Source organism: Lissotriton helveticus, chromosome 2_1 (genome assembly GCF_964261635.1).
Source record: "Lissotriton helveticus chromosome 2_1, aLisHel1.1, whole genome shotgun sequence".
NCBI lineage: Eukaryota > Metazoa > Chordata > Amphibia > Caudata > Salamandridae > Lissotriton > Lissotriton helveticus.
This window is the reverse complement of record NC_136059.1, coordinates 164,057,346-164,080,412: the sequence shown is the minus strand read 5'-3', so window position 1 is coordinate 164,080,412 and position 23,067 is coordinate 164,057,346. Positions and strand designations below refer to the sequence as shown.

Genomic DNA, 23,067 nt, shown 5'->3' with positions numbered 1-23,067 from the left:
ACAGGAACCTTCCAAGGCCTGTGAAGCATCAAAAATACTTGAAGGAATCTCTCTTGGAGAGAAGGAGTCACTCCCCTGCATTCACAGGCATCGCTACTAAGTCAACCAGCCTGCTGATCCTAAGCTCCTCTAAACTCTGTAAGATTCTGCAACACAGGTGGTGGTTTTCCACAGCTCCTGAGGCCTGCCCTGCACTCTCACTGAGTTTGAGGCCATTATCCCTCTTAGGGGTTGCAATAACCGAAACCCTGTGCACAGCGTCCAACTTGCAGTTGCACAGGCTTGTTGGCTTCCTTCCAAGAAGATCTTCGGGCTACAAGTAGCCCCAACCTTAAGCATCTCCCGTGACCAGAATCTTTAGCCACACCACACTGTGTGCATCGTGGCCTGCATCTTTTGGTGAGATGCTTACGGTCCTCTCGCACTCCAGGGCCACCGACCTGTGGGTCCATTTGAGGGTCACACTTGTTTCTTTTGGACTCCCCTGCTTTTGGTGAGTGCCCTGGTCGTTGCTCCTTTTTGGATTCCTGCATTGGTAGCATTTGCAAAGGCTTGTTGGGGCTACCACCGGACACCAACCCCTCATCACTCGTCATCCTTCGTGGGACAGCTCGTGCATGGGTCCTGGTCCTCCTCAGCATCGCCTGATCCTCCGGGCTGCAGAGTCATCCATCCTGCAACACCTGACATCGGAGGGCATTCATCTTCCAAGTCTCCTGGTCACTCCTGAGTGAAATAGACTCTGTCCCCTCTACTTGCTGGTACTTCTCATCAAGAAACTCTGATTCCACTGGACACTTCTTCCTTCTTCCACAGCGGCACTTTACTGAAGTCCTCCATTGGTTTCCAACACCACTTCACACGTATGCACCCAGCTTCACTGGTGTAGCTAATGTGGGTACTAGGGTATCAACGGGTGGGGTGGCTCTCCAACATTCTGTCTTCCAAGGGGTTTCTTCATGTTCCACTGGGAAGGGTCCTTAATCTTTAAAAAGCCAACTGCAACTTGCACATAGACTTGTACAGAGCACACAGTTGTGTTCCCACACTGCACACGCTCTCCGTGGGGATCCTATCTACTTACCTTGGGTGGTCCTGAGGGGCCCCACATTTCTACCTCCTCATGACATCATACTGACTCGAGTCATGGTTCTTATACCACTGTCTTAGTATATGGTTTGGTCTCCCCGGGGTCAATAGTTTATTTCGTTCTATTTACTGTGTTTCTTTGCTAAAGTATTGTGTGCATTGAGTTTCTCTCTGTGCAGGAGATATTTGAACATACTAGAGAGTATTAAATAATAAATACATATTTTTATAAATAATTGTTGTGTTTTTTTTTTCTTCACTTAATCTATACTATAAGATTGCATTCTGGAAAAAAAAGAAAAAAAAAAGCTACTTTACACTCCACCTGGACTAAGCCCGAAGGCTGCTCTCCACAGCTACCACTTAGAGAGCGTTCTAAGGTGGTCTAAGACCTCTTAAATCACCAAAAGGGTTGTCTGGACTGGTGCAGCGTGCCCACTTACATAAGTGGGCATCATATATCAGGCCAGCTTCTCACAGTAGCAAGGCGCCTTACCCAAGTCAGAGGGTCTGCACATATCAAAGAAAGGAGCACTGCTCACCTCTGGACCCTTTCTGTAGCAGTTAGTCATCCAAGGGCCTCATAATAACACTCAAGCATAAGCAGGTTCGGCCTACAGGGCCTGCCACATGACCACCTTTCTCAACTTTCAATGTAGCAAAGTTGCAAGGAGTTATGCTATGTAGTAGGCCCTGCTCTATTTGTGTGAACAACCTGCACAGGCACGCTGAAGTGTGGGGCGGCAGGAGCCAGAGTAAAATGTGTGAGGTTGGTGCAGGATAAGCTCAGGTGCTGAAGAGAGCAGGGTCTGGATCCAGAGCTAAACAATTAGGAGCCTCATTTACCTACATCTCTGTATGTACAGATGTGTGCAAATTTGTGTGTGTGTCTGGCATCATGTCCCTCCCTAATAAGAAGCATCTGTACCGGATGTCCAGGACCACCAAATGTAAAAGCACCCCCCACCATAAGGGTTAATCTCTGGCACAATTTAGTCAGTTTACGGCATAACAGTGGCATAATAATGGTCATCCTGGTCATATTCTGTGCTTTCTTAGTCTAGTTGTGGAATACTGGCAGCCATCATTGAAATAATAAGAGATGACTGGCCTAGGGAAATGTAACTGTTCTCTGGGAACAACATGTGATTAAGTACACATTTTATTAGATTGCCAAATGGTTTTAGATATACGGAAAGAAATTTCACGTCCAATTTTTATCAAGTATAGTATAAAAAACAGGGCACAGGGAGCAGAACGTTTACTGGAAATGAAGTATTTAGATATAGCCTGTGCTTTGGGAAGGTTTATACAAAAAGTAAAAGAATTTCTGAAATGTGACTAGCATCTCAAGCTCGCTTGCCTACAGGATATGGGTAGGATTCATGGTTGAAAAGGGATTATTGTTCTTACCTGGGAGTGTAGGATTATGCATTTAAAGCTGTGCCCAATGGAAATTTTAAAATAAGATAAAAGTAATTTGAAATGGGCCCAATAATGTATTTTGTTTTAAACTTATGATACGTTTAGGATGTTTTAGGGATGGAAGTTAATAATGAATAATTTTAACGTGAATCTTATGATGTGGTTTTAAGGTGTGGTTTTATTATGAATCGTACGTTATAAAGATTTCTACGTTTAAGGACTATATAGTCCAAATAAACTCTGTTTTGAACTGAACTGACTGGCCTAGCTTTAGCCATATGTGACATAATGCACCCCCTTACATGATAAAGGCCGTGACTGATATATTGGTGTTATCCTGCCCTGGAATAAATAGTGGGCCTGGTATAATGGAGGTCATTATGGGTATATTACGGGCATTCTTCGTGGCATGATGAACATCCATGACCCACGATTGTAATACTTGTGCTTTTGAAGAAGAAACTGTCCATGTAAGGTATTTCCTGTCGGGAGGAGAACTTGATGAAAATGACAGGCTTATGTTTGGGAAATCGTTACAAATATAATGAAGGCAAAATTATGTTTTTTTCAGGAAAAGCTTTTCTTCTGGAAAATTGAGCATATTTACCAAAAATAGAACGTGGTATTTGATAGAAAAATATGTGTATTTTCTGAAAAGTATATATTGAAGAAGACGCAAAGCTGCATTCCAAAAGTATATGTAAAGCAGATAGCTGCGTGGCAATTCAAGCTGATTTGGGTAGGGGTATTGGTGAGCTAAAGTCCTTTGTGCCACAGGGCACCAGCTGCTCTGGCTGCCATGTCATTAGTCCTGTGGAGAAGCTTCATACTGATAAGCTTTGGTTGGCTTTTTTTCTGGTAACCTTGCATAAAATACTTGGATAGTCACTACTGATAATCCTTCGTAGGGTGGTCATTGTACTAGCAGATGTGGTCACTGCATATACACAGTGTAAAAACTGCTATTAGCACAGCCAATTTTCTTTGAGCAGAAGGCGCTCTCACTATAAAAAAGGTTGGAGATCCCATAAACACGTTGCATACCACATATGCTCTTTTAACATCACATACACATTTTTACCATACTGGTGTACCGCATTATAAATACTTTGCTGCCTCCTAAGTACTTACAACAATATTTATATATGTTTACTAAGCTGTAAACCTGGTACACATTTTCACCCACACCATGAGCACTTTCCCAACCTTTAAAAACACTTACCTCACCCTTCACATGCCTTTCCTCCTCTGTAGGGTTTACCTGACCCTGGTGATGGGGTGCTGTCACTCCTTAAGTCTTGTGTTAATGGCAGAGTTCTCTCACCTGATTCGCCACCGCCCACTCTGCTTGGTGAATGTGAAACTTTGCAAATGCTCCATTCTGCGTACCCGAATCAGTGCTCATCCCGTCTCTGGGGGAGGCCCCTCTTTCTACTAGGGGAGGAGAGGCGAAGGGGGTTCTTCGACTTATCTCCCATAGGCACACTTCCTTTAAAAGAAGTAAATAGAACCATTATGTGTGCAAGCTCCTGCAAAACCCACACACAATACAGTCTACACCTACAGATGTGTGAGAACTGAATCCAGTCTTTGCTGCTCAAATTTTATATCACTTACTGTATAATCCTGTCACTACTTCCTGTCAAAGATAGTTATTTAATGCAGTTTTAATATCGCAGACTTTATCCAAAGGTGTTAGCGCGCTTTACAATAGAACCAAGTACGTTACATAAGGAGATTTACACACTAACAAGTTAAGTTACAAATACAATCAAGATAATTGAAAGAGTAAAAATAAAATGAGAGGTGACAAAATTAGGTAAATAAAAGGTATAGCATACATATTTACAACGTTAAGCTCAAGTATATGCCAAGCGGGCTTGAGGGTCATGAAAAGGGGTGAATTAATCTTGGAAGTGTCTTTGGAAGGGAAGAGATTTAAGAACTGTTTTGAAAGTCCAGATAGAGGTGGTGGTGGTTCGGGGGAAGCCAGTTCCAGATTCTAGCCGCATTCCCAGAGAAGGATTAAGCCATGCATATTTCCCTTTTGTTGCCAGCTCATCATCCCAGTCATTGCTTTCCTTCCACAATGATCACGGATCTGTGCTTTGCTTACCTGTAGTTCAAGCTCAAACCATGCATACAACTCCCAGAATGCAACGTTTTGTTCCTCGAGGGCCCAGAAATAGAATTTCATTATCTCAACAACAAGAAGACGTAGAAAAGCCGCACATCAGATGAGGCTTCAGAATGTATTAATGTGCCCCCCAAAAGTCTCTGACGTGCTTCTGAGGGGTCCTGGATTGCACCGGGAAAATTCCACGTCGCCCATGGCTAACAGCAAAATCCAAAGTTCTGCTCCTCCCATGCTTCCAGGCTCTTGCTATGTTCCCGGACCCCACCCATTTCCTCTTTTCCAAATACCCACATGCAATGGTGACCGGGACTCCTTTCCTGCCCTCTGCTGGGGCAAGGAGCAATGCGTCCACCCCCGGTGAGAACCTGCCCCTGCAGCCGGCCCTGACCCTGCTCATTGCCGTGCTGGTCCCCTGCGTGGTGGTGCTGGCCCTGCTGAACTGCGCCCTGCTGCTCCAGAGGCTGCCGGAGTGCTTCAGGGCGAGGAAGCGGGGCGCGGGCGGGTCGCCATGGAGCGTGGATATAGAGCATGGCGACGAGTCCACCTCGGTGGAGAGCAGCAGCCGGGGCTCCCAGGAGCTGGGGGCGGCCTCTGGCAGCGCGGCGAGCCAGGGACTGGATGTGGCCCGTGCGCTGGGGGACGGGCCGACCCCCGGAGATCGCGACCTCGGCTCCTTCCGGCCCGCCATCACCGTGACCGTCACCCAGGCCTCGGGGTCACTGCGCGGGCAGCCCCTGCGCGGCTTGAACCAAAGGAGGATGTCCCAAAGGACCGTGTCATCCAGTGACCTGGAGGGTCGAGCGAGCCAGGTGCCCCCCAACACTCCAGTGAGCACCCCAGGGCCTCGGGTAGGTACTCGCCAAGCAGCAGTGGTCCGCTTGGACCTCCGGTCTAAAGATGCCCCAGGAGGGCCTCCATCCACGCCTGGGGTTTGAGTCATCAGCACTTCACCTGCTGGGACTTGTAGGCCAGATCTGTCATGGGGAAAGTGAAAATACAAGTCCCAGCATGCAAAGCTCTGTTGGCTTAAAAACAGGACTAGCTGATGAAGATGCTTTGGTGATTACACAATCAGGTACCTGTTGGCCATATATTATAAAGTAGAATGAATGTTACAGAACTTAAAATATGGTGACTGGGTGGACAACTTGAGATCTATACTGTCGTAGGTATGTACTTTTCTTTTACAAATTATCATTGTTCAGTATTCTAGTCTAAAGAGAGCTGTGGTAAATGAAGATGCAGAGAAGCCAGTAGTACAGGTGATAACAGGATGGTTTATGCTTTAGAATAAGAGTCATAGGTCACAGGTAGAAGATGGTAAGCAGCAGAAGACATAAAACTATGGAGAGCATGCATGGCATAGAAATGAAAATACCGGACACACCTCCCTTCTTTAAGGAAACAATGGAAAAGAATGCAGATAATGTGGTAATACTCAACATCATAAATTAAGAAAAATGATTGAGGTAAAAATTCACACACCAATACATAAAGTAAACGGACCAGGGAATGGAAATAATAATAATGCAATTTCATAAATAACAAACACAAAGACAAAAAGTCCTACAGAAAATACAGAGGACAGGGGAGGGGAGAATGCATGATATAGAATGAAGAAAAATGCAAAAACTAGGGGTCACCGTTCCTAAAAGAAGAGTTCTATGGAGGTTAAACAGATTGAGAGGGAGAGTAAACTAGACTGTTTATAATACAAACGGTTCCAGAGTGCGAGCCGCTCCTACCCTGGTCCTCTGGTATTCCGGAAACAGTATAGTGGAGGAGAGTGACGTAGCATAAAGTAAAGTGTTGAGTGGAGTTTAGTAGAGTGGATTAGCGTAGAGTCTAGTAAACTGTTGTAAATTGTAGATGTGTGTCGTAGATTGTTGGGAAGTCTTGTACACTGGTCATTGTAGGGTCATACAATGGAGAAGAGGGGCATAGTGTAGTTGAGTCTTTTGGGTTGCTATACAGTGGAGTAGATTGGAGTTGAGTGGAATAGTTTACAGTGGAGTAAGGTGGCAGAGCTGAGTGTTAAGTTGTGGAGTAGAGTGGAATGGCAAAGCATGCACTGGAGTAAAGTGTCACAGAGTGAAGTGTGGTACAGTGGAGTGGACTGGTGTGTCATAGAGTTTTGGAAACAGTTGTAGAGTGGAGTGCCACAGAGTGTTGTAGAGTGAAGTGTCGTTCAGTTGAGTGGGAGAGAGTAGCATAGAGTGGGGTAGTTTGTCATAGAGTGCAGTAAAGTGGGGTGGCGTGGCATAGAGGGAGTTGCGTGGAGTGTCGTATGGTGGCATAGAGTAAAGTAGAGTTCTGTATATTGCATAGACTGGAGTACACTGTTGTTAAATGGACTTCTATCAGGTAGAGTATTGTATGGTAGAGTGGAGGGGCTTAGAATGTCGTTTACTGGACTAAAGTGGAGTAGACTACAGTGGAATACCATAGAGTGGAGTGGTGTACAGTTGTATAGTGTAGAGACGAGTGGGGTATAGTCAAGTGAAGTGCCGTAGAGTCGAATAGCGTGGAGTAGCAAAGAGTGGAATTGTGTACAGTGGAGTGGAGTACATGGAATAGCGTAGAGTGGAATACCAGTACAGTAGAGTGGAGTGGTGTAGAGTGGAATAGCGTACAGTGGAATGGTGTGTTGCAGAGTGTCAGAGTGTCATACAGTGGGTAAAGTGCCATACAGTTGAGTAGTGTAGAGTGGCGTAAAGTGTCATAAATTGGAATGGCGTGTTGTGGAGTGGCATGTCAAAAGCTAGAGTGGACCGACATACAGTAGTATAGACTGTAGTGGCGTAGAGTCAAGTAGTGTGTCGTAAATTAGTGTTGAGTGCTGGAGAGTGGCATACCGAACAGTAAAGTGGAGAGGTATACAGTAGAATAACGCAGAGTGGAATGGCATACAGTAGAGTGTCATAGAATGGAATAGAATGAAGTGGTGTACAGTGGAATAGCATGCAGTGGAGTGGCCTACAGTGGAGTTGCATACAGTTGAGTCCCGGGATGTACATTTGAGCAGCGTATCATGTAGTGGCATAGACTGGAGTGGACTTAGATTGGAATAGCGTACAGTGGCATAGTGTTGGAGTGGAATAGTGTGGATTGGTGTAGAGTGTAATACCTTACAGTAGAGTGGAATGGCATACAGTGGAGTGGCATAGACTGGAGTGCCTTAGAGTCGAGCAGCCTGTCATACAATACAGTAGAGTGGAATACTGTAGAGTAGAATGGCATACATTTGAATGGCATATAGTGGAGTTGCGTACAGTCGAGTAGCCTGTCACAGAGTAGACTGGTCGGCATAGAGTGGAATGGCATTGAGTGGAATGGCTGCTAATGACTGCCTTTATAAAAGTAAAAGGCAGCCATGTTGCTTTTACCACACTCTAGCTGCGCCCTGGGTTAGGGCCTCAAATATAGTTTAGTAGGTTATATTATTGTTCCCTACCTATTACCACTTAATAAAGGTGGTAATAAGTAGGGACATTAATTTGCATTTTTCTCTATTTTTTTTTTAAAGTTTATACAGTACCACAATAGTTACAGAAACAAAAAAATATTCAAAAAACCTAAAATACACTCATGTACACTATATTAGTGAAATATAATAGTATATGTATGAATAATTAAACAAATGTGTTTTTTATTTAAAAAAAAGTAGTGCAGTAATTTGTAGGTAATACCGCTGCAGCACATCAACTCTTTTGGAAACAATTGAGAATGTAGAAAATTGAAATTACACAGTAGTACAGTATATTTGTGAAATATAGTGTAGTAAAGTGTATCTTACATTTCTTTGTAACATATTTAATTTTTTTCTACGTTTGTAGTACAATGGTACTCCAAAACTTTTTTTTTAAAATACATAGAAAAATATGATTAATTTTCCCTACCTATTATCACTTTAATAAAGTTGCTTTGCCTGTGTTCAGAGTTAGTCTTAGAAATAGTGAAGTAGTAGGTTTTATGTTTTTTCCTCTACCTGTTACCACTTTAAAAAAGTAGTAATCGGTCGGGAACCCAGAACATAGCTAAAGAGGGGTTAAACAAGGCTGCCTTTTACTTTTGTGAAGGAGCCATTACCCAATCATAGACTACCTTGTCATCGGCATGTACTGCGAAGTACCGCAGTAGATTGACAGTATTTTGTGAAATTTCGCAGCTTTAGATATCACTATGTTTAACTCCCTTAAACTTTAAAACTACTTACCCTAGTTACCTGTACTACCAAAACAGCACCATGTTTATTTATTTTATTTATTTAGAAGTTTTCTATAGCGCTAACAAGACCCGAAGGTAGCAGAGCGCTTTACAGTAAAAGGAATGACAGGGTGAACAAAAAGACACGTAACAAATAAAGGCAGTAACCATGTGCACACCATAGTCTATATTCATGCCAAATTTCATGAAAACCCAACCCATCATTTTGCCGCTATGCCCAAGCACAAAGTCTGTGGAAAAGGCAATGGCGGAAAAACGTGTTTCGGGCCTCCCCTGTTTTTCTTTGCATTTCCCTGACCAATCCCCATGTAACATTGCATCACTCACCAAAGTAGAAAAGGCAATAGGTCTGCAAAGTTCCGTGGAGATTCATCAAATGGGTGCAATTTATTAACGTTAAAAAATCTGAGGAGTTCCTATCACCTGTAATCCTAACTATAAACACAGTGGCTACCGTCACTCTGTAATATGTAGATTTACATATTACACCAGTAGTCCCTGGCACTGCAGGAGACTACTTATTGTAAGGATGTGCGCATTGTTGAACGCGGTCACTCATAGTCAGATTAGCGAATGGCTGAAGTGGGCTGGCACTGTTCCCCGTGGTATCTGCTGTTGTGAGCGGAAGCAAAATGTCAGCTACACTGTAGCAGACCAATGAATGAAGGGGGCTGATTGAAAGACATGTATAGTAAGCAGTGTTTCCCAAACAGTGGGGTTGTGTGCCGATGTTGTGGTTGGTCGCAAAAGTTCATGCAATTAATAAAGATACCTTTAAATTCTGCATTTATGTTGTCACATTTCAGGCCTCAAAATCATAATAATGCTACTAGACCTACTGGTCTAGTAACTTGAATAATTTACTCGCCCTGACTGCAAATTACTTGACACATAAACTGGTCTCATTATATCATCCTAGACAAATATTTTATTTTGCAGAGCCACCTTTTTCTTCATTATCACATATGAGAGCGCCTTCCAATATGATTTCAGCATTCCTTCTATACAAAAGAAAATTGATTTGATTTAATAGACTAAACATTTGCTCCATACAGAATAAGAATCTAGCCCACATATAACGTACAGATGACCCCTGACTTGTCTCTTAGTCCAGTAATAGCATTGCCAACAGGGCAGGGATGTTTCTAAGCTTATCTTTAAAAACTCAACTTTTAATACATACATATCTAAAGCATGTAGTGGTAGTGCCTTTACTGACAGACCATCCATCTTCCATTGAAATGCAAAAAACTTTCCCACTAACATGCAGTTTTACTTATAAAACTACGTAGTGTTAATAATCCATGAAAATTTTGTTTCAGCAAACCTATTTATCATTTGCACATCACCAAGTAGTGTTCTGATTTTGTTTTCATCCTATTAAAATATATTTTTCCATGCCATAAAATTACAAAACAAGGGCTTTCATAACTACTGAAATGTATTTCGAAAAGTTTGTCAAGTTCACTTTTTAGCTAGCTACTTAAATGTGTTGGAATAAAACATGACATCCTACAACCTTTCATTTCACACTTTTGGTACAGCACTTTCCTCAGACAGTTCTTTACACAGTCATTGAACTTTGCAGTCAGAGAAAGAAAAGTAATTGTAGATGTATACGTGACTTTTGACCTCTGTCTCTAAACATAGGATACATGTGACAAGATAAAAACAAGATTTAAAGGCGCCTTCACTTTGTAAGAGAACAGAACACCTGTTTCTCAGTAGGGCCTAAATATTATTTCTCAGCAAGGGGCAAGCCAGCCCTAAATATAGCTCGCTCTGATAAAATCTGACTTGTGAGTGGGTGATTTGTCAAGGCCTGCATTTGTTGCGCTTCAAAGACAGAGGCCAAAGGAGCCTATGTCCTCTGACAAATTGCTGCTTTTTAGGTCTCGGCAACGAGAACTATTGTCGCCATGTAAGCTCGCAAGGGAGTACAGAGCGGTGCACGAGCCGACCAGGGTCTGTGGACGCGCACACACAAAGGCAGGCAGGCAGGCACACACCAGACAGACACAGACAGACACACGCACGCACACACGCACACACACACACACACACACACCCTCCCTCTCTGCCCACTCCCTCTCTGCCGCCCCCCCCTCTACCCCCACTCACCGGCTCTTTCCCTCTGCAGCGGGTCAGTCACGGCAGCAGGCAGGCTCGGTGTCTTCTCCAGCGATCTTCAGCTGATGTGCACGCTCACGCTGCGTCTCCTGCGCGCCCACCACGCTGTTTCGCGCCCGTTGATCCTCAGCTTGTGATTACTACTCCTTCTAACCCGGATTCTAAATTACTATTTCTTGGTTCTCTAACTCCACTCTGTTGATTCGTAACAAACTGATATTCAGCACATTTCACAGTCTCGCTTTTGCTTCTCATAAATACAATAAGATTATTTTAAGCAATGTCTACCCTTCTTTTGGTTCTGTGCCTATTATGCTTCGGACTATAGAGTTTTAGAAAGTGTGGTGGAAGATTCCATGATATCAGCGGTGTGCACAGTGCAGAGTGAGTGTGCAGAATGCCGAGTAGTGAGTGCCGAGTAGTGAGTGCCGAGTAGTGAGTGCCGAGTAGTGAGTGCCGAGTAGTGAGTGCAGAGTAGTGAGTGCAGAGTAGTGAGTGCAGAGTAGTGAGTGCAGAGTAGTGAGTGTGTGCAGTGTAGTGAGTGTGTGCAGAGGAGTGAGTGCAGAGGAGTGAGTGCAGAGGAGTGAGTGCAGAGGAGTGAGTGCAGAGTAGTGAGTAGTGAGTGCAGAGTAGTGAGTAGTGAGTGCAGAGTAGTGAGTAGCGAGTGCAGAGTAGTGAGTGCAGAGTAGTGAGTGCAGAGTAGTGAGTAGTGAGTGCAGAGTAGTGAGTAGTGAGTGCAGAGTAGTGAGTAGTGAGTGCAGAGTAGTGAGTGCAGAGTAGTGAGTGCAGAGTAGTGAGTAGTGAGTGCAGAGTAGTGAGTGCAGAGTAGTGAGTGCAAAGTAGTGAGTGCAGAGTAGTGAGTAGTGAGTGCAGAGTAGTGAGTGCAGAGTAGTGAGTGCAGAGTAGTGAGTAGTGAGTGCAGAGTAGTGAGTGCAGAGTAGTGAGTGCAAAGTAGTGAGTGCAGAGTAGTGAGTGCAGAGTAGTGAGTAGTGAGTGCAGAGTAGTGAGTGCAGAGTAGTGAGTGCAAAGTAGTGAGTGCAGAGTAGTGAGTAGTGAGTGCAGAGTAGTGAGTGCAGAGTAGTGAGTGCAGAGTAGTGAGTAGTGAGTGCAGAGTAGTGAGTGCAGAGTAGTGAGTGCAAAGTAGTGAGTGCAGAGTAGTGAGTAGTGAGTGCAGAGTAGTGAGTGCAGAGTAGTGAGTGCAGAGTAGTGAGTGCAGAGTGCAGAGTGCAGAGTAGTGAGTGCAGAGTGCAGAGTAGTGAGTGCAGAGTGCAGAGTAGTGAGTGCAGAGTGCAGTGCAGGTATGTGCAGTGCAGTGCAGGTATGTGCAGTGCAGTGCAGGTGAGTGCAGGTGAGTGCAGTGCAGGTGAGTGCAGTGCAGGTGAGTGCAGTACAGGTGAGTGCAGTGCAGTGCAGGTGAGTGCAGTGCAGGTGAGTGCAGTGCAGGTGAGTGCAGTGCAGGTGAGTGCAGTGCAGTGCAGGTCAGTGCAGTGCAGGTGAGTGCAGTGCAGTGCAGGTGAGTGCAGTGCAGTGCAATGCAGGTGAGTGCAGTGCAGTGCATGTGAGTGCAGTGCAGTGCAGGTGAGTGCAGTGCAGGTGAGTGCAGTGCAGGTGAGTGCAGTGCAGGTGAGTGCAGTGCAGGTGAGTGCAGTGCAGGTGAGTGCAGTGCAGGTGAGTGCAGTGCAGTGCAGGTGAGTGCAGTGCAGTGCAGGTGAGTGCAGTGCAGGGGAGTGCAGTGCAGGTGAGTGCAGTGCAGTGCAGGTGAGTGCAGTGTGTGCAGGTGAGTGCAGTGCAGGTGAGTGCAGTGCAGTGCAGGTGAGTGCAGTGCAGTGCAGGTGAGTGCAGTGCAGTGGAGTGCAGGTGAGTGCAGTGCAGGTGAGTGCAGTGCAGTGGCATGCAGGTGAGTGCAGTGCAGGTGAGTGCAGTGCAGTGGCGTGCAGGTGAGTGCAGTGCAGGTGAGTGCAGTGCAGGTGAGTGCAGTGCAGTGCAGGTGAGTGCAGTGCAGGTGAGTGCAGTGCAGGTGAGTGCAGTGCAGTGCAGGTGAGTGCAGTGCAGGTGAGTGCAGGTGAGTGTAGTGCAGTGCAGGTGAGTGCAGTGCAGGTGAGTGCAGTGCAGGTGAGTGCAGTGCAGGTGAGTGCAGGTGAGTGCAGTGCAGGTGAGTGCAGTGCAGTGCAGGTGAGTGCAGTGCAGGTGAGTGCAGTGCAGTGCAGTGCAGGTGAGTGCAGTGCAGTGCAGTGCAGGTGAGTGCAGTGCAGGTGAGTGCAGTTGAGTGCAGTGCAGTGCAGGTGAGTGCAGTGCAGGTGAGTGCAGTGCAGGTGAGTGCAGTGCAGGTGAGTGCAGTGCAGTGCAGGTGAGTGCAGTGCAGGTGAGTGCAGGTGAGTGCAGTGCAGGTGAGTGCAGTGCAGTGCAGGTGAGTGCAGGTGAGTGCAGTACAGGTGAGTGCAGTGCAGTGCAGGTGAGTGCAGTGCAGGTGAGTGCAGTGCAGGTGAGTGCAGTGCAGGTGAGTGCAGTGCAGTGCAGGTGAGTGCAGTGCAGTGCAATGCAGATGAGTGCAGTGCAGTGCATGTGAGTGCAGTGCAGTGCAGGTGAGTGCAGTGCAGTGCAGGTGAGTGCAGTGCAGGTGAGTGCAGTGCAGGTGAGTGCAGTGCAGGTGAGTGCAGTGCAGTGCACGTGAGTGCAGTGCAGGTGAGTGCAGTGCAGGTGAGTGCAGTGCAGGTGAGTGCAGTGCAGGTGAGTGCAGTGCAGTGCAGGTCAGTGCAGGTCAGTGCAGGTGAGTGCAGTGCAGTGCAGTGCAGTGCAGGTGAGTGCAGTGCAGTGGAGTGCAGTGCAGTGGAGTGCAGTGAAGGTGAGTGCAGTGCAGTGCAGGTGAGTGCAGTGCAGTGGAGTGCAGTGCAGTGCAGGTGAGTGCAGGTGAGTGCAGTGCAGGTGAGTGCAGTGCAGGTGAGTGCAGTGCAGGTGAGTGCAGTGCGTGCAGTGCAGGTGAGTGCAGTGCAGGTGAGTGCAGTGCAGGTGAGTGCAGTGCAGTGCAGGTGAGTGCAGTGCAGTGGAGTGCAGGTGAGTGCAGTGCAGTGCAGGTGAGTGCAGTGCAGTGCAGGTGAGTGCAGTGCAGGTGAGTGCAGGTGAGTGCAGTGCAGGTGAGTGCAGTGCAGGTGAGTGCAGGTGAGTGCAGTGCAGTGCAGGTGAGTGCAGTGCAGTGCTGGTGAGTGCAGTGTAGGTGAGTGCAGTGCAGGTGAGTGCAGTGCAGGTGAGTGCAGTGCAGGTGAGTGCAGTGCAGTGCAGGTGAGTGCAGTGCAGGTGAGTACAGTGCAGGTGAGTGCAGTGCAGTGCAGGTGAGTGCAGTGTGTGCAGTGCAGGTGAGTGCAGTGCAGGTGAGTGCAGGTGAGTGCAGTGCAGTGCAGGTGAGTGCAGTGCAGGTGAGTGCAGTGCAGTGGAGTGCAGGTGAGTGCAGTGCAGGTGAGTGCAGTGCAGTGGCATGCAGGTGAGTGCAGTGCAGGTGAGTGCAGTGCAGTGGCGTGCAGGTGAGTGCAGTGCAGGTGAGTGCAGTGCAGGGCAGGGCAGTGCAGGTGAGTGCAGTGCAGGTGAGTGCAGTGCAGGTGAGTGCAGTGCAGTGCAGGTGAGTGCAGTGCAGGTGAGTGCAGGTGAGTGTAGTGCAGTGCAGGTGAGTGCAGTGCAGGTGAGTGCAGTGCAGGTGAGTGCAGTGCAGGTGAGTGCAGTGCAGTGCAGTGCAGTGCAGGTGAGTGCAGTGCAGGTGAGTGCAGTGCAGGTGAGTGCAGTGCAGTGCAGTGCAGGTGAGTGCAGTGCAGTGCAGTGCAGGTGAGTGCAGTGCAGGTGAGTGCAGTTGAGTGCAGTGCAGGTGAGTGCAGTGCAGGTGAGTGCAGTGCAGGTGAGTGCAGGTGAGTGCAGTGCAGTGCAGGTGAGTGCAGTGCAGGTGAGTGCAGTGCAGTGCAGGTGAGTGCAGTGCAGGTGAGTGCAGTGCAGGTGAGTGCAGGTGAGTGCAGTGCAGGTGAGTGCAGTGCAGTGCAGTGCAGGTGAGTGCAGTGCAGGTGAGTGCAGTGCAGGTGAGTGCAGTGCAGGTGAGTGCAGTGCAGTGCAGGTGAGTGCAGTGCAGGTGAGTGCAGTGCAGGTGAGTGCAGTGCAGGTGAGTGCAGTTGAGTGCAGTGCAGTGCAGGTGAGTGCAGTGCAGGTGAGTGCAGTGCAGTGCAGGTGAGTGCAGAGTGGTGTGTATTGACAATGTAAATGACAATGCCATTTATTTATGATTTAAAGAAAAAAAAAGAAATGTCATGAGCAATGCCAATAGCTCTACCTTTAATGATGCCGAGACCATTGCATTGTAAATGCTTGTTAACATGGGGATTGGTGTTCATCAACTCCTCTCATTTTACTGTTAGGGAAAGTAAAGTGAATTATTTAACTATCTTTCAGGGGTATAGGTGTTTGAAAGGAAAGCCTGTGTGATGTCATTTTTTGTAACACGCAACAACATTTGAATATATACAAATGAACTGTATGCGTTCAGCAGCTAGGAAAGCAAATATGAAGCCCATTTATTTTGTAATTCAGTAGTGTGATGAAAACAAATATGTTAATAGGTTAAAAACAAATCAATACACATTACTTGTTGGTGCACAAATAATAAACTTTCACTTAAACCCGATTTCCGCTCATGATCATTTGTTTGCAGTATAGTTTTATCAGTAAAACAGTGTCTGTGCAAATTTAGTGACCATTTCAAATGAAAATGTGTTGTCTGTAAATGACAATGCGCTACCACACAATTTTTTTGGTTACATAAAAAAAAATCACCCTACTCATGTCATTAACCCCTTCGGTGCTGATGACGGCTCCCGGTCGTCATCAGTTACGGTGTGGGTGTGCTGATGACGGCCGGGAGCCGTCATGACCACGCCCCCTATCGGAATGTGCCGCACAGGCACAGAATTCCGGCCGCAGCCAGGGGGTTAAAGCTGGGTGAGCCGCAAAAGTTTGTCATTGTAAAAAGTGGGTTCTGCTTCTAAAAGGTTTGGAAACCATTGATATAGTCTGAGTATATATGCTTTTTATTAAAAGTAAAAGGTTTTGGCAAACGTCAGACCTAAAAGGAATCCAGTGCCTGAAGCAAGAATGCACAGTTTTATGCTGTCCTCCTGTGTGCAGGCAAAATATTGTGTCTCATGTTGATGACATTCTATTTCACTAATAACTGTCTTGTCAGTAATAAGGAAACGTAGCTAAAGGAGACTGACCCATTATCACATTGTAAGGACTACGTCAAAGGGCTGAATCAAGTCTGAATTGCTAGCCAAAGGGCCTGTATTTTCATGACACCTTTAAGAAAGCCTGTGTGCTTACAAGCCTTTGCAAGCCATAACTCCAGCAACATGCTATCCTACCAACAAAGCAATGCAAATTGATGACTAGCCCTGTGATTGTATGACAAGATAAGGCATTCATACTTCAGGCACTTCCTAAACAAAAAAGTCATGAGCCAGCAATAAATGTCCTCATACTGGAGAAAATGCATAAGCTCTCAATTAAAATATGTCCGCAGTTTAACAAACTTTCTACATGATCCGAATCAACATAATCTAATTGGGACACAAATAAGACAAGACAATTTAACGATCCTCAAAATGCCATAGACAAGTAGGACACCTCATCCAAACAATGGTAAAGTGTAAAAACACATGAAAGCCAGTGGCTTAAGAGGCTGACCCAAAGCAGTCTCTCTCTCTGTACTTCTTATCAAACTTAAAAAAAAATTGATAACATGAGGTCTTTGGACGGATGAAGCTGACCTAATAATGTATTCTGGTGTTTGTATCGGAAACTGGATATATGTTGATTAGGGGCCATGCTATTCCTATCCAGGAGAAACAACAAAAGGAGGGACAAAGATTAAGCTACTGTTCTAAAGTAATCTGGTGCTTATCTGTCGTGGGATTGATTTTTGTCCTCCGGGGTGCCAAGTTTTGTTTTCTGGTCTAGTATTTTCTTGGATGGGACTGGCCCGACATATAGATACGTATCCAAGTGGGAGTAGTATAGTTTGTAGTTGTGTCTGATATTACAGGGAACTCCATTTCCTCCCCCAGGTAACCTGGCTCAGTCAGGGCCTAGTCACCAGATGCCTTAACCACATGCGTGCTCATGACAAGCTCAGCATATATATATATGTATGTATATATGTATATATGTATATTCACTGAAACAACACATGTTAAAGTAACATTATGGTTAGGTGTGATAAAAAATCAGTTTTTGTTTATAAAAAAAAACATAAATTCACTGGAAAAAAATTAAAATTAAAGGCACAGGGCCTGGGAGGAGGGGCAGGCGCAGAGTAACCCTACCCTGCCCCTTATATATTTATATATACTTTTTAATTCTGGACAGGGGACTAAGTCCCTGAGTCCTGTAATGGCTCCCAGCGACACCTTTTTCATGTTGCTGGCAACTAATCAGAGCACCGCGATTGCTGCGGTATGACTCCCGCAGGAGAGAATTGGCACAAGGGAAAAAGCTCCCTGGCCTAAAGAGAAAGCTCTTATTTTTAAATTTGGTTCGAGGGACTCTTGCAAGAGTTACTCAAACCCCATGGTCCTGATATACAAATATTTTCTAAGCAACTACTGAATGGATTTACACCAAAGAGTACAATCTGCGTGGCAAGATCTAGCTTCCAGCCAAATTTGGTGTAATTCCGTAGAGCAGTTGTTGCTTTAGCACTGCTTAAAGAAGTCTATGGAAAATGCACGGGAAATTTGCTTTTGGGACAGCCCCATTTTTTTTTCTCACCCCCGCTTGACAGATTACGCTGAAACTTTCCAGGAAGGAGCTTAAGTGAATTCGCTTTTTTTGGAAAGTTTTTCATGAAGATTTGTCAAACTGCACTAAAGTTTGTAGCAAATGAAAAAACGCTGTGTGTGTATATTGCCTGGTGGGGGTCACCAATTGGTAGTTATAGTTAGGTTAGTTGTTCCATAAGCAAAGCATTTTTTGTGTTGCTAATAACTTCAGCATCATTTTATGAGTCTCCATGAAACTTTACAAAAAAGGTGCTACTTTTTGACTAGCTTGTACATGGAATGTTTCAGGGTGATCAAGCAGGGACAGAGAAAAAAGGAGGGTTCTGCAACGCAAAATCCCCATGCATTCTCCATAGATTTCTTTAAGATGATCTACAGCAAAAACTGCTGAACGGAATGACACCAAATTTAGCATAAAGCTAGATCTTGGTCCACAGATTGCGTTTTTGTGAAATGGTGTAAATCCATTCATCCCTTCAGTATTTTTTTGAGAAATGAAGGTTAAAAAATAATTGGATAACTGGACGGTTGGGTCCGTGAGAGTCTTGAGAGACTCTTGTGGGAGTGTCAGCTTAAAAATAGAGCCTTCTGATTGGCCCAGGGAGATAGATTTCCCTTGGACCATCTTGTTCTCATGGGAGCCAATCTCTAGCGGGAGCGAGCGATCTAATTACAGAACTAATGGACTTAGACCCCTGTACTGAACTTGTTTAAAACAAAAATATACATGTTGAACATGAACCCTGCTACCCATTAAGTGTAGGTATAATGTCAATCACAAGTTTGCTTTACCTATGGGGGTTGTATGTATGATAGCCGTAGTGATGCTTCATATTATTCTGAACTATTTTGCACTTTCATAGCTCTGCTAACTATAACCGGTGAGTTGCTGTGTTCTATTTAGTTCAAAACATTAATGTTGTCACTGACATATTCACCTAACTATAACCTTCTTCAACCTTTGTTTTTTCAGTGAATTACTAAGGTTTTATTTTTAAACAATGACATATCTTTTTATCACACCTAACTATAAAGTTACATTAGCCTTTGTTTTTTTCAGTGAATATATATGCTTCAAGACAATACCTTTCAGCCTTAGAGTGCCGCATAAACTATGCAAATAAGGAAGTAGGGTACTCGTGGTAGTTACCAAGATTTAGGTGAAGAGCGGCTCCTTTATATGGAGCACCCTTCAATATCCCCGACACAGTAAATCTGCTCACTTCAAATGTCTTTTTTTGTAGCAGAGCTTTTAAGCATGGGATTAGCAAAGTGCCATCCACGCCACGCTGAAAAATGACTAAAGCTCTTTACCCCTCCAGGTACATCATTTCAGCTTTTGATTTTCTTTGGATTGGTATAATACCATCCAAGCCAACCTGGAATTAAATAATCAACCTCTGAGCCATGCTCTTGTTCGAATTTGTAAAAGAGGTATTGTTTGGCCAAACACACTTGAGCACCCAGTATGCATCAAGACTATCCCCTTTCGAGGTTAGACTGATGCGTAAGTTATGCAAAAAAGGATGCTCTGGGTAGTTCCCAAGATTTAGGTGGAATGCAGCTCCTTTATATGGAGCACCGTGCAACACCAGTCTTTTGTCATTTTAAAGCATAGGATTAACTTTTTGTAGGGTGCTCCATATAAAGGAGTTGCTCCCCACCTAAATCTTGGGAACGACCCAGAGTTCCCTGCTTCCTTTTTTGCATACATATATCATATAATATATTAAACGCAGAAACCTGACCGCCAAAGGTAGCGGGAGTGGAGCGTAGACCTCCACTCCGGTACCAGGTGTTTAGTCGAGTAACAAACACCAATGAAGCCACATCACAAATTCCAGTGCCAGCAATCCATATTTATTTTCGTAGAAGTGCAAGAGCGAGTGCCCTCCCTGACGCGTTTCGCTCTGCAGGCGGAGCTTGATCACATGACGCGTCAGGAGTAGGCGGTGCAATAAATTCAATTTAAAAGCCCAAGCGCCTAAAGAAACAGGACGCAAGGGTTGCAACACAGCAAATAGGCCAACAATTCATAATTAAAGCAATAGTGCCAGTCAATTATGTACAAAAGGACAATGTTAAGAGCATAGTGCTCAAATGACATGTCAGAATAGCGTCACATGATTTGATCTGACAGCCACTCAAAGGGAGTAAAATGGAAATTGTAAATTAATTTTGTCAGAATCGACCAGAATGTAAAGCACTCTTAAATCTTCACAAATGAAAATAAATAGTGTGCTCAAAAAATCAAATGCAAGTGCATCCAAACATTCTATTACACATTGGTCAAAAGAATTATTTACATGTTCCCTGAGAGAGTTGTCAACGACCCCTATCATAAACACAATACATGTTCAGGTGTCAAGAAAAGTGCCTAAGTGCTAAAGTGCAAGTGCTTCAGAACAATTTCATAATCCAATGAAATACATTATTTTGGCTACGGAAGACTTGAATTGAAAAACTGCAAATGTAAACAAGAAAGACAAAATTTAACACTCAAATGTAACATGTCTCAATGAAATAATCAGAAACAGAGAAATCCCAAGAAATACAGATCAAAAAGGGGAGAAAACTCATTTCAAAAAGGTTAAGGCCAAATACACACAATTTATATAAAATGATGTAATTCATCAAAAGCATTTAACCCGTTAGGGGACCGGGTATCAAGCAATAGAATGAAAAATGCTTCCTTTTGGCGCAGCATTTTTTCGCGATCACCTCCTCTGCTAGGATTGGCTACGGAACACAACAAGGTGTATGTGAAGTCCTTGAGTTTCTTGTCGTGTACCGCTTTGAAGTGGCGAGCCACTGGATAGTTCCTATCTGAGTTAACTATAGACCGGATGTGCTGCAAAATACGCTGATGCGCAGGTAGTTTTGTACTGCCAATATAGGAAAGAGAACATGTGCAGGTAAGCTGGTAGATTACAAAATCACTGCGACATGTCAGATGTTCTCTTATTGGAATCAACCTATCGTTGAAAGCAGATACATAGTGTGTGCCATTGACCGCAAATGTGCAGGCTCGGCATGAGGTGCACCTAAAAAAAACAGGTTTATTGAGCCAATTCGTTTTAGGTGGAAGTTCAGGTTGGGTTCTATCTAATGAATCTTTCATTGAAGGAGCCCTCCTAAACGTGATGGCTGGTGATTTAGGTAAAAATGGGGCAAGAATAACATCAGTGAGTACAATTGGCCACTCCGATCTAATGATGTTACTGATCTTAGATGTTTGAGAGCAGTAGGTGGTGATGAACCGAACAGAGCCCTGTTCTGTGGATTCAAGGATCTCCTTATTTTTAGAGATTAGGAGTTCCTCGCGGGGGCGAGCACGTACCTTAGTCATAGCCTGATCTAAAATGACTTTGCTATAGCCACGTCTGAGGAATCTGGACCTGGATTCCATTAAACATTGGTTTAAGATGTCAGGACTACTGCAGATGCGTTTAATCCGGATAAATTCACCCAAAGGAATGCTGTTGATTGTGTGTGGTGGATGAGCACTGCGGGCATGCAAGATGGAATTACCCGCAGTGCTCTTTCTGTGAAGTTTAGTTTGTATGGTATCATGATCAATGTAGACCTGGACATCCAAGAATTCTGCGAAATCAGATGTGATATTGGCAGTAAACTTTAGATTCCTGTCATTGACATTGATGTCAGTGACGAATGAAGCAGCTTGTTCCTTGGTGCCCCGCCAGACGATAAAAATATCGTCAATAAAGCGCCAATAATGCGCTAGGTGAGGGAGCCAGTGTGCATGGGTGACTCCAAGAACATGCCTCTCCCACCAGCCAACATGAAGACATGAATAGCTGGGGGAGAAGCATGAACCCATGGCCACCCCGCGTTCCTGATGGTAAAAATCTTTTCCAAATTGGAAATAGTTGTTGAAGAGGCATAAGCGTATCATATCCAAAAGCATGAGGTTATGATCTCTAAAACCTGCCTCTCATCCATCCAGAAAATATTTGACTGATTCAAGGCCCTGGAGATGGTTGATGCTGGTTTAAAGTGCCTCAATATCCATCACCAGGAAACAAAAATCAGGACACCAAGTGATTTGACTGACCTTAACCAAAAAATCCGTAGTGTCTTTCAAAAAAGAAGGAAGAGAAAACATATGTGATTGAAGGAAAAAATCCACATATTTAGAAATATTCTCGTTCATACTACCCTGAGCAGAAATGATAGGACGACCAGGGACAGGAAAAGTGCATTTGTGAATTTTGGGTAACAAATAAGAGTGGGGTGATGGGATGTGATACATTCAAAAACTTGGATTCATTCTTTGTCAATAAGCCAGTTCTATACCAGAGATTGATGTCTTTTCTAGTTTTTTCATGGCTTTTAAGCATCACAAATTTAGTGCATTTTGTGTAACAAAGGGGATCACATAGTTGTCGAGCCGCTTCAGAAATGTAATCAGTTTTGGCCCATAACACTGTATTTCCCCCTTTGTCGGCATTCTTCACTACAACCATATTGTTACCCTGGATTTTTTTCACAAGTTTGGTATACTGTGTATTATTGAAATCAACTTGTTTTTTCTTTTTCTGCACCGATTTATTGAGTGCCTTCAATTCTGTTATGATCCTATCACTAAAGACATCCAATGCATCAAGGGCAAAAATGTGGATTTCCCTCGAAAGGTGGTGGGGGGAGAGCAATTAACCGTGATAGCTTGACTCACTGTCAAATCAGTTTGCGAGTTATTTTCATTATCTAAAGACAATAACGTCTGCAGACCCTGCAAATGTTTTACCTGAAGAGATTCGACATTAGATGTTTCAACCTCAGGTACAGCACGTAAAATTGACGTATCAGGATGTAACAAAAAAATTTTTTGCAATTTAATTTTCCTAATAAATTTAAAAACATCGATTCGTGCTTGGACATAAGAAAAGTCATTAGGTGGACAATATGAGAGTCCTAAAGAGAGGAGTTGTTCTTGCGCCCTGGACAATGTCAGATCTGTCAGGTTGATCACTGTGTTGTCTTGTTCACTGGCTAATTGTTCCAGTTCTTGCGAGTTTTGCCTCGCCTTCCACCTCTTTTTGGCAATACGTTTTCTGCAGCGGCGTTTTTGACTGCCGCTTTGTCTGCTTGGGGAGGAGTGTTCCGTGAGCGCAGAGAGTACCTCCGGTCCTCGCTGACAAAATTTAGTTCGTCAACCACAGAGAACTTTGTCAAATCAACTGAAATTGCATCAGCTCGTGATAGACTGCCCTCAGAGCCACTGAATGACGC

General features: G+C 44.6%; 1 protein-coding gene across 1 annotated transcript in view; it reads left to right on the top strand.

Moving 5' to 3' along the window:
- The first annotated feature begins 4,744 nt into the window (after positions 1–4,744).
- Positions 4,745–23,067, top strand: part of LOC144819265 (protein huluwa-like) — a 56,664-nt gene continuing 38,341 nt past the window's right edge. Inside the window, exon 1 of the mRNA XM_078677232.1 lies at positions 4,745–5,499. Coding sequence (XP_078533358.1) covers positions 4,900–5,499 — 600 coding nt within the window. The 5' untranslated portion in view covers positions 4,745–4,899. The remainder of the gene's footprint in view (positions 5,500–23,067) is intronic.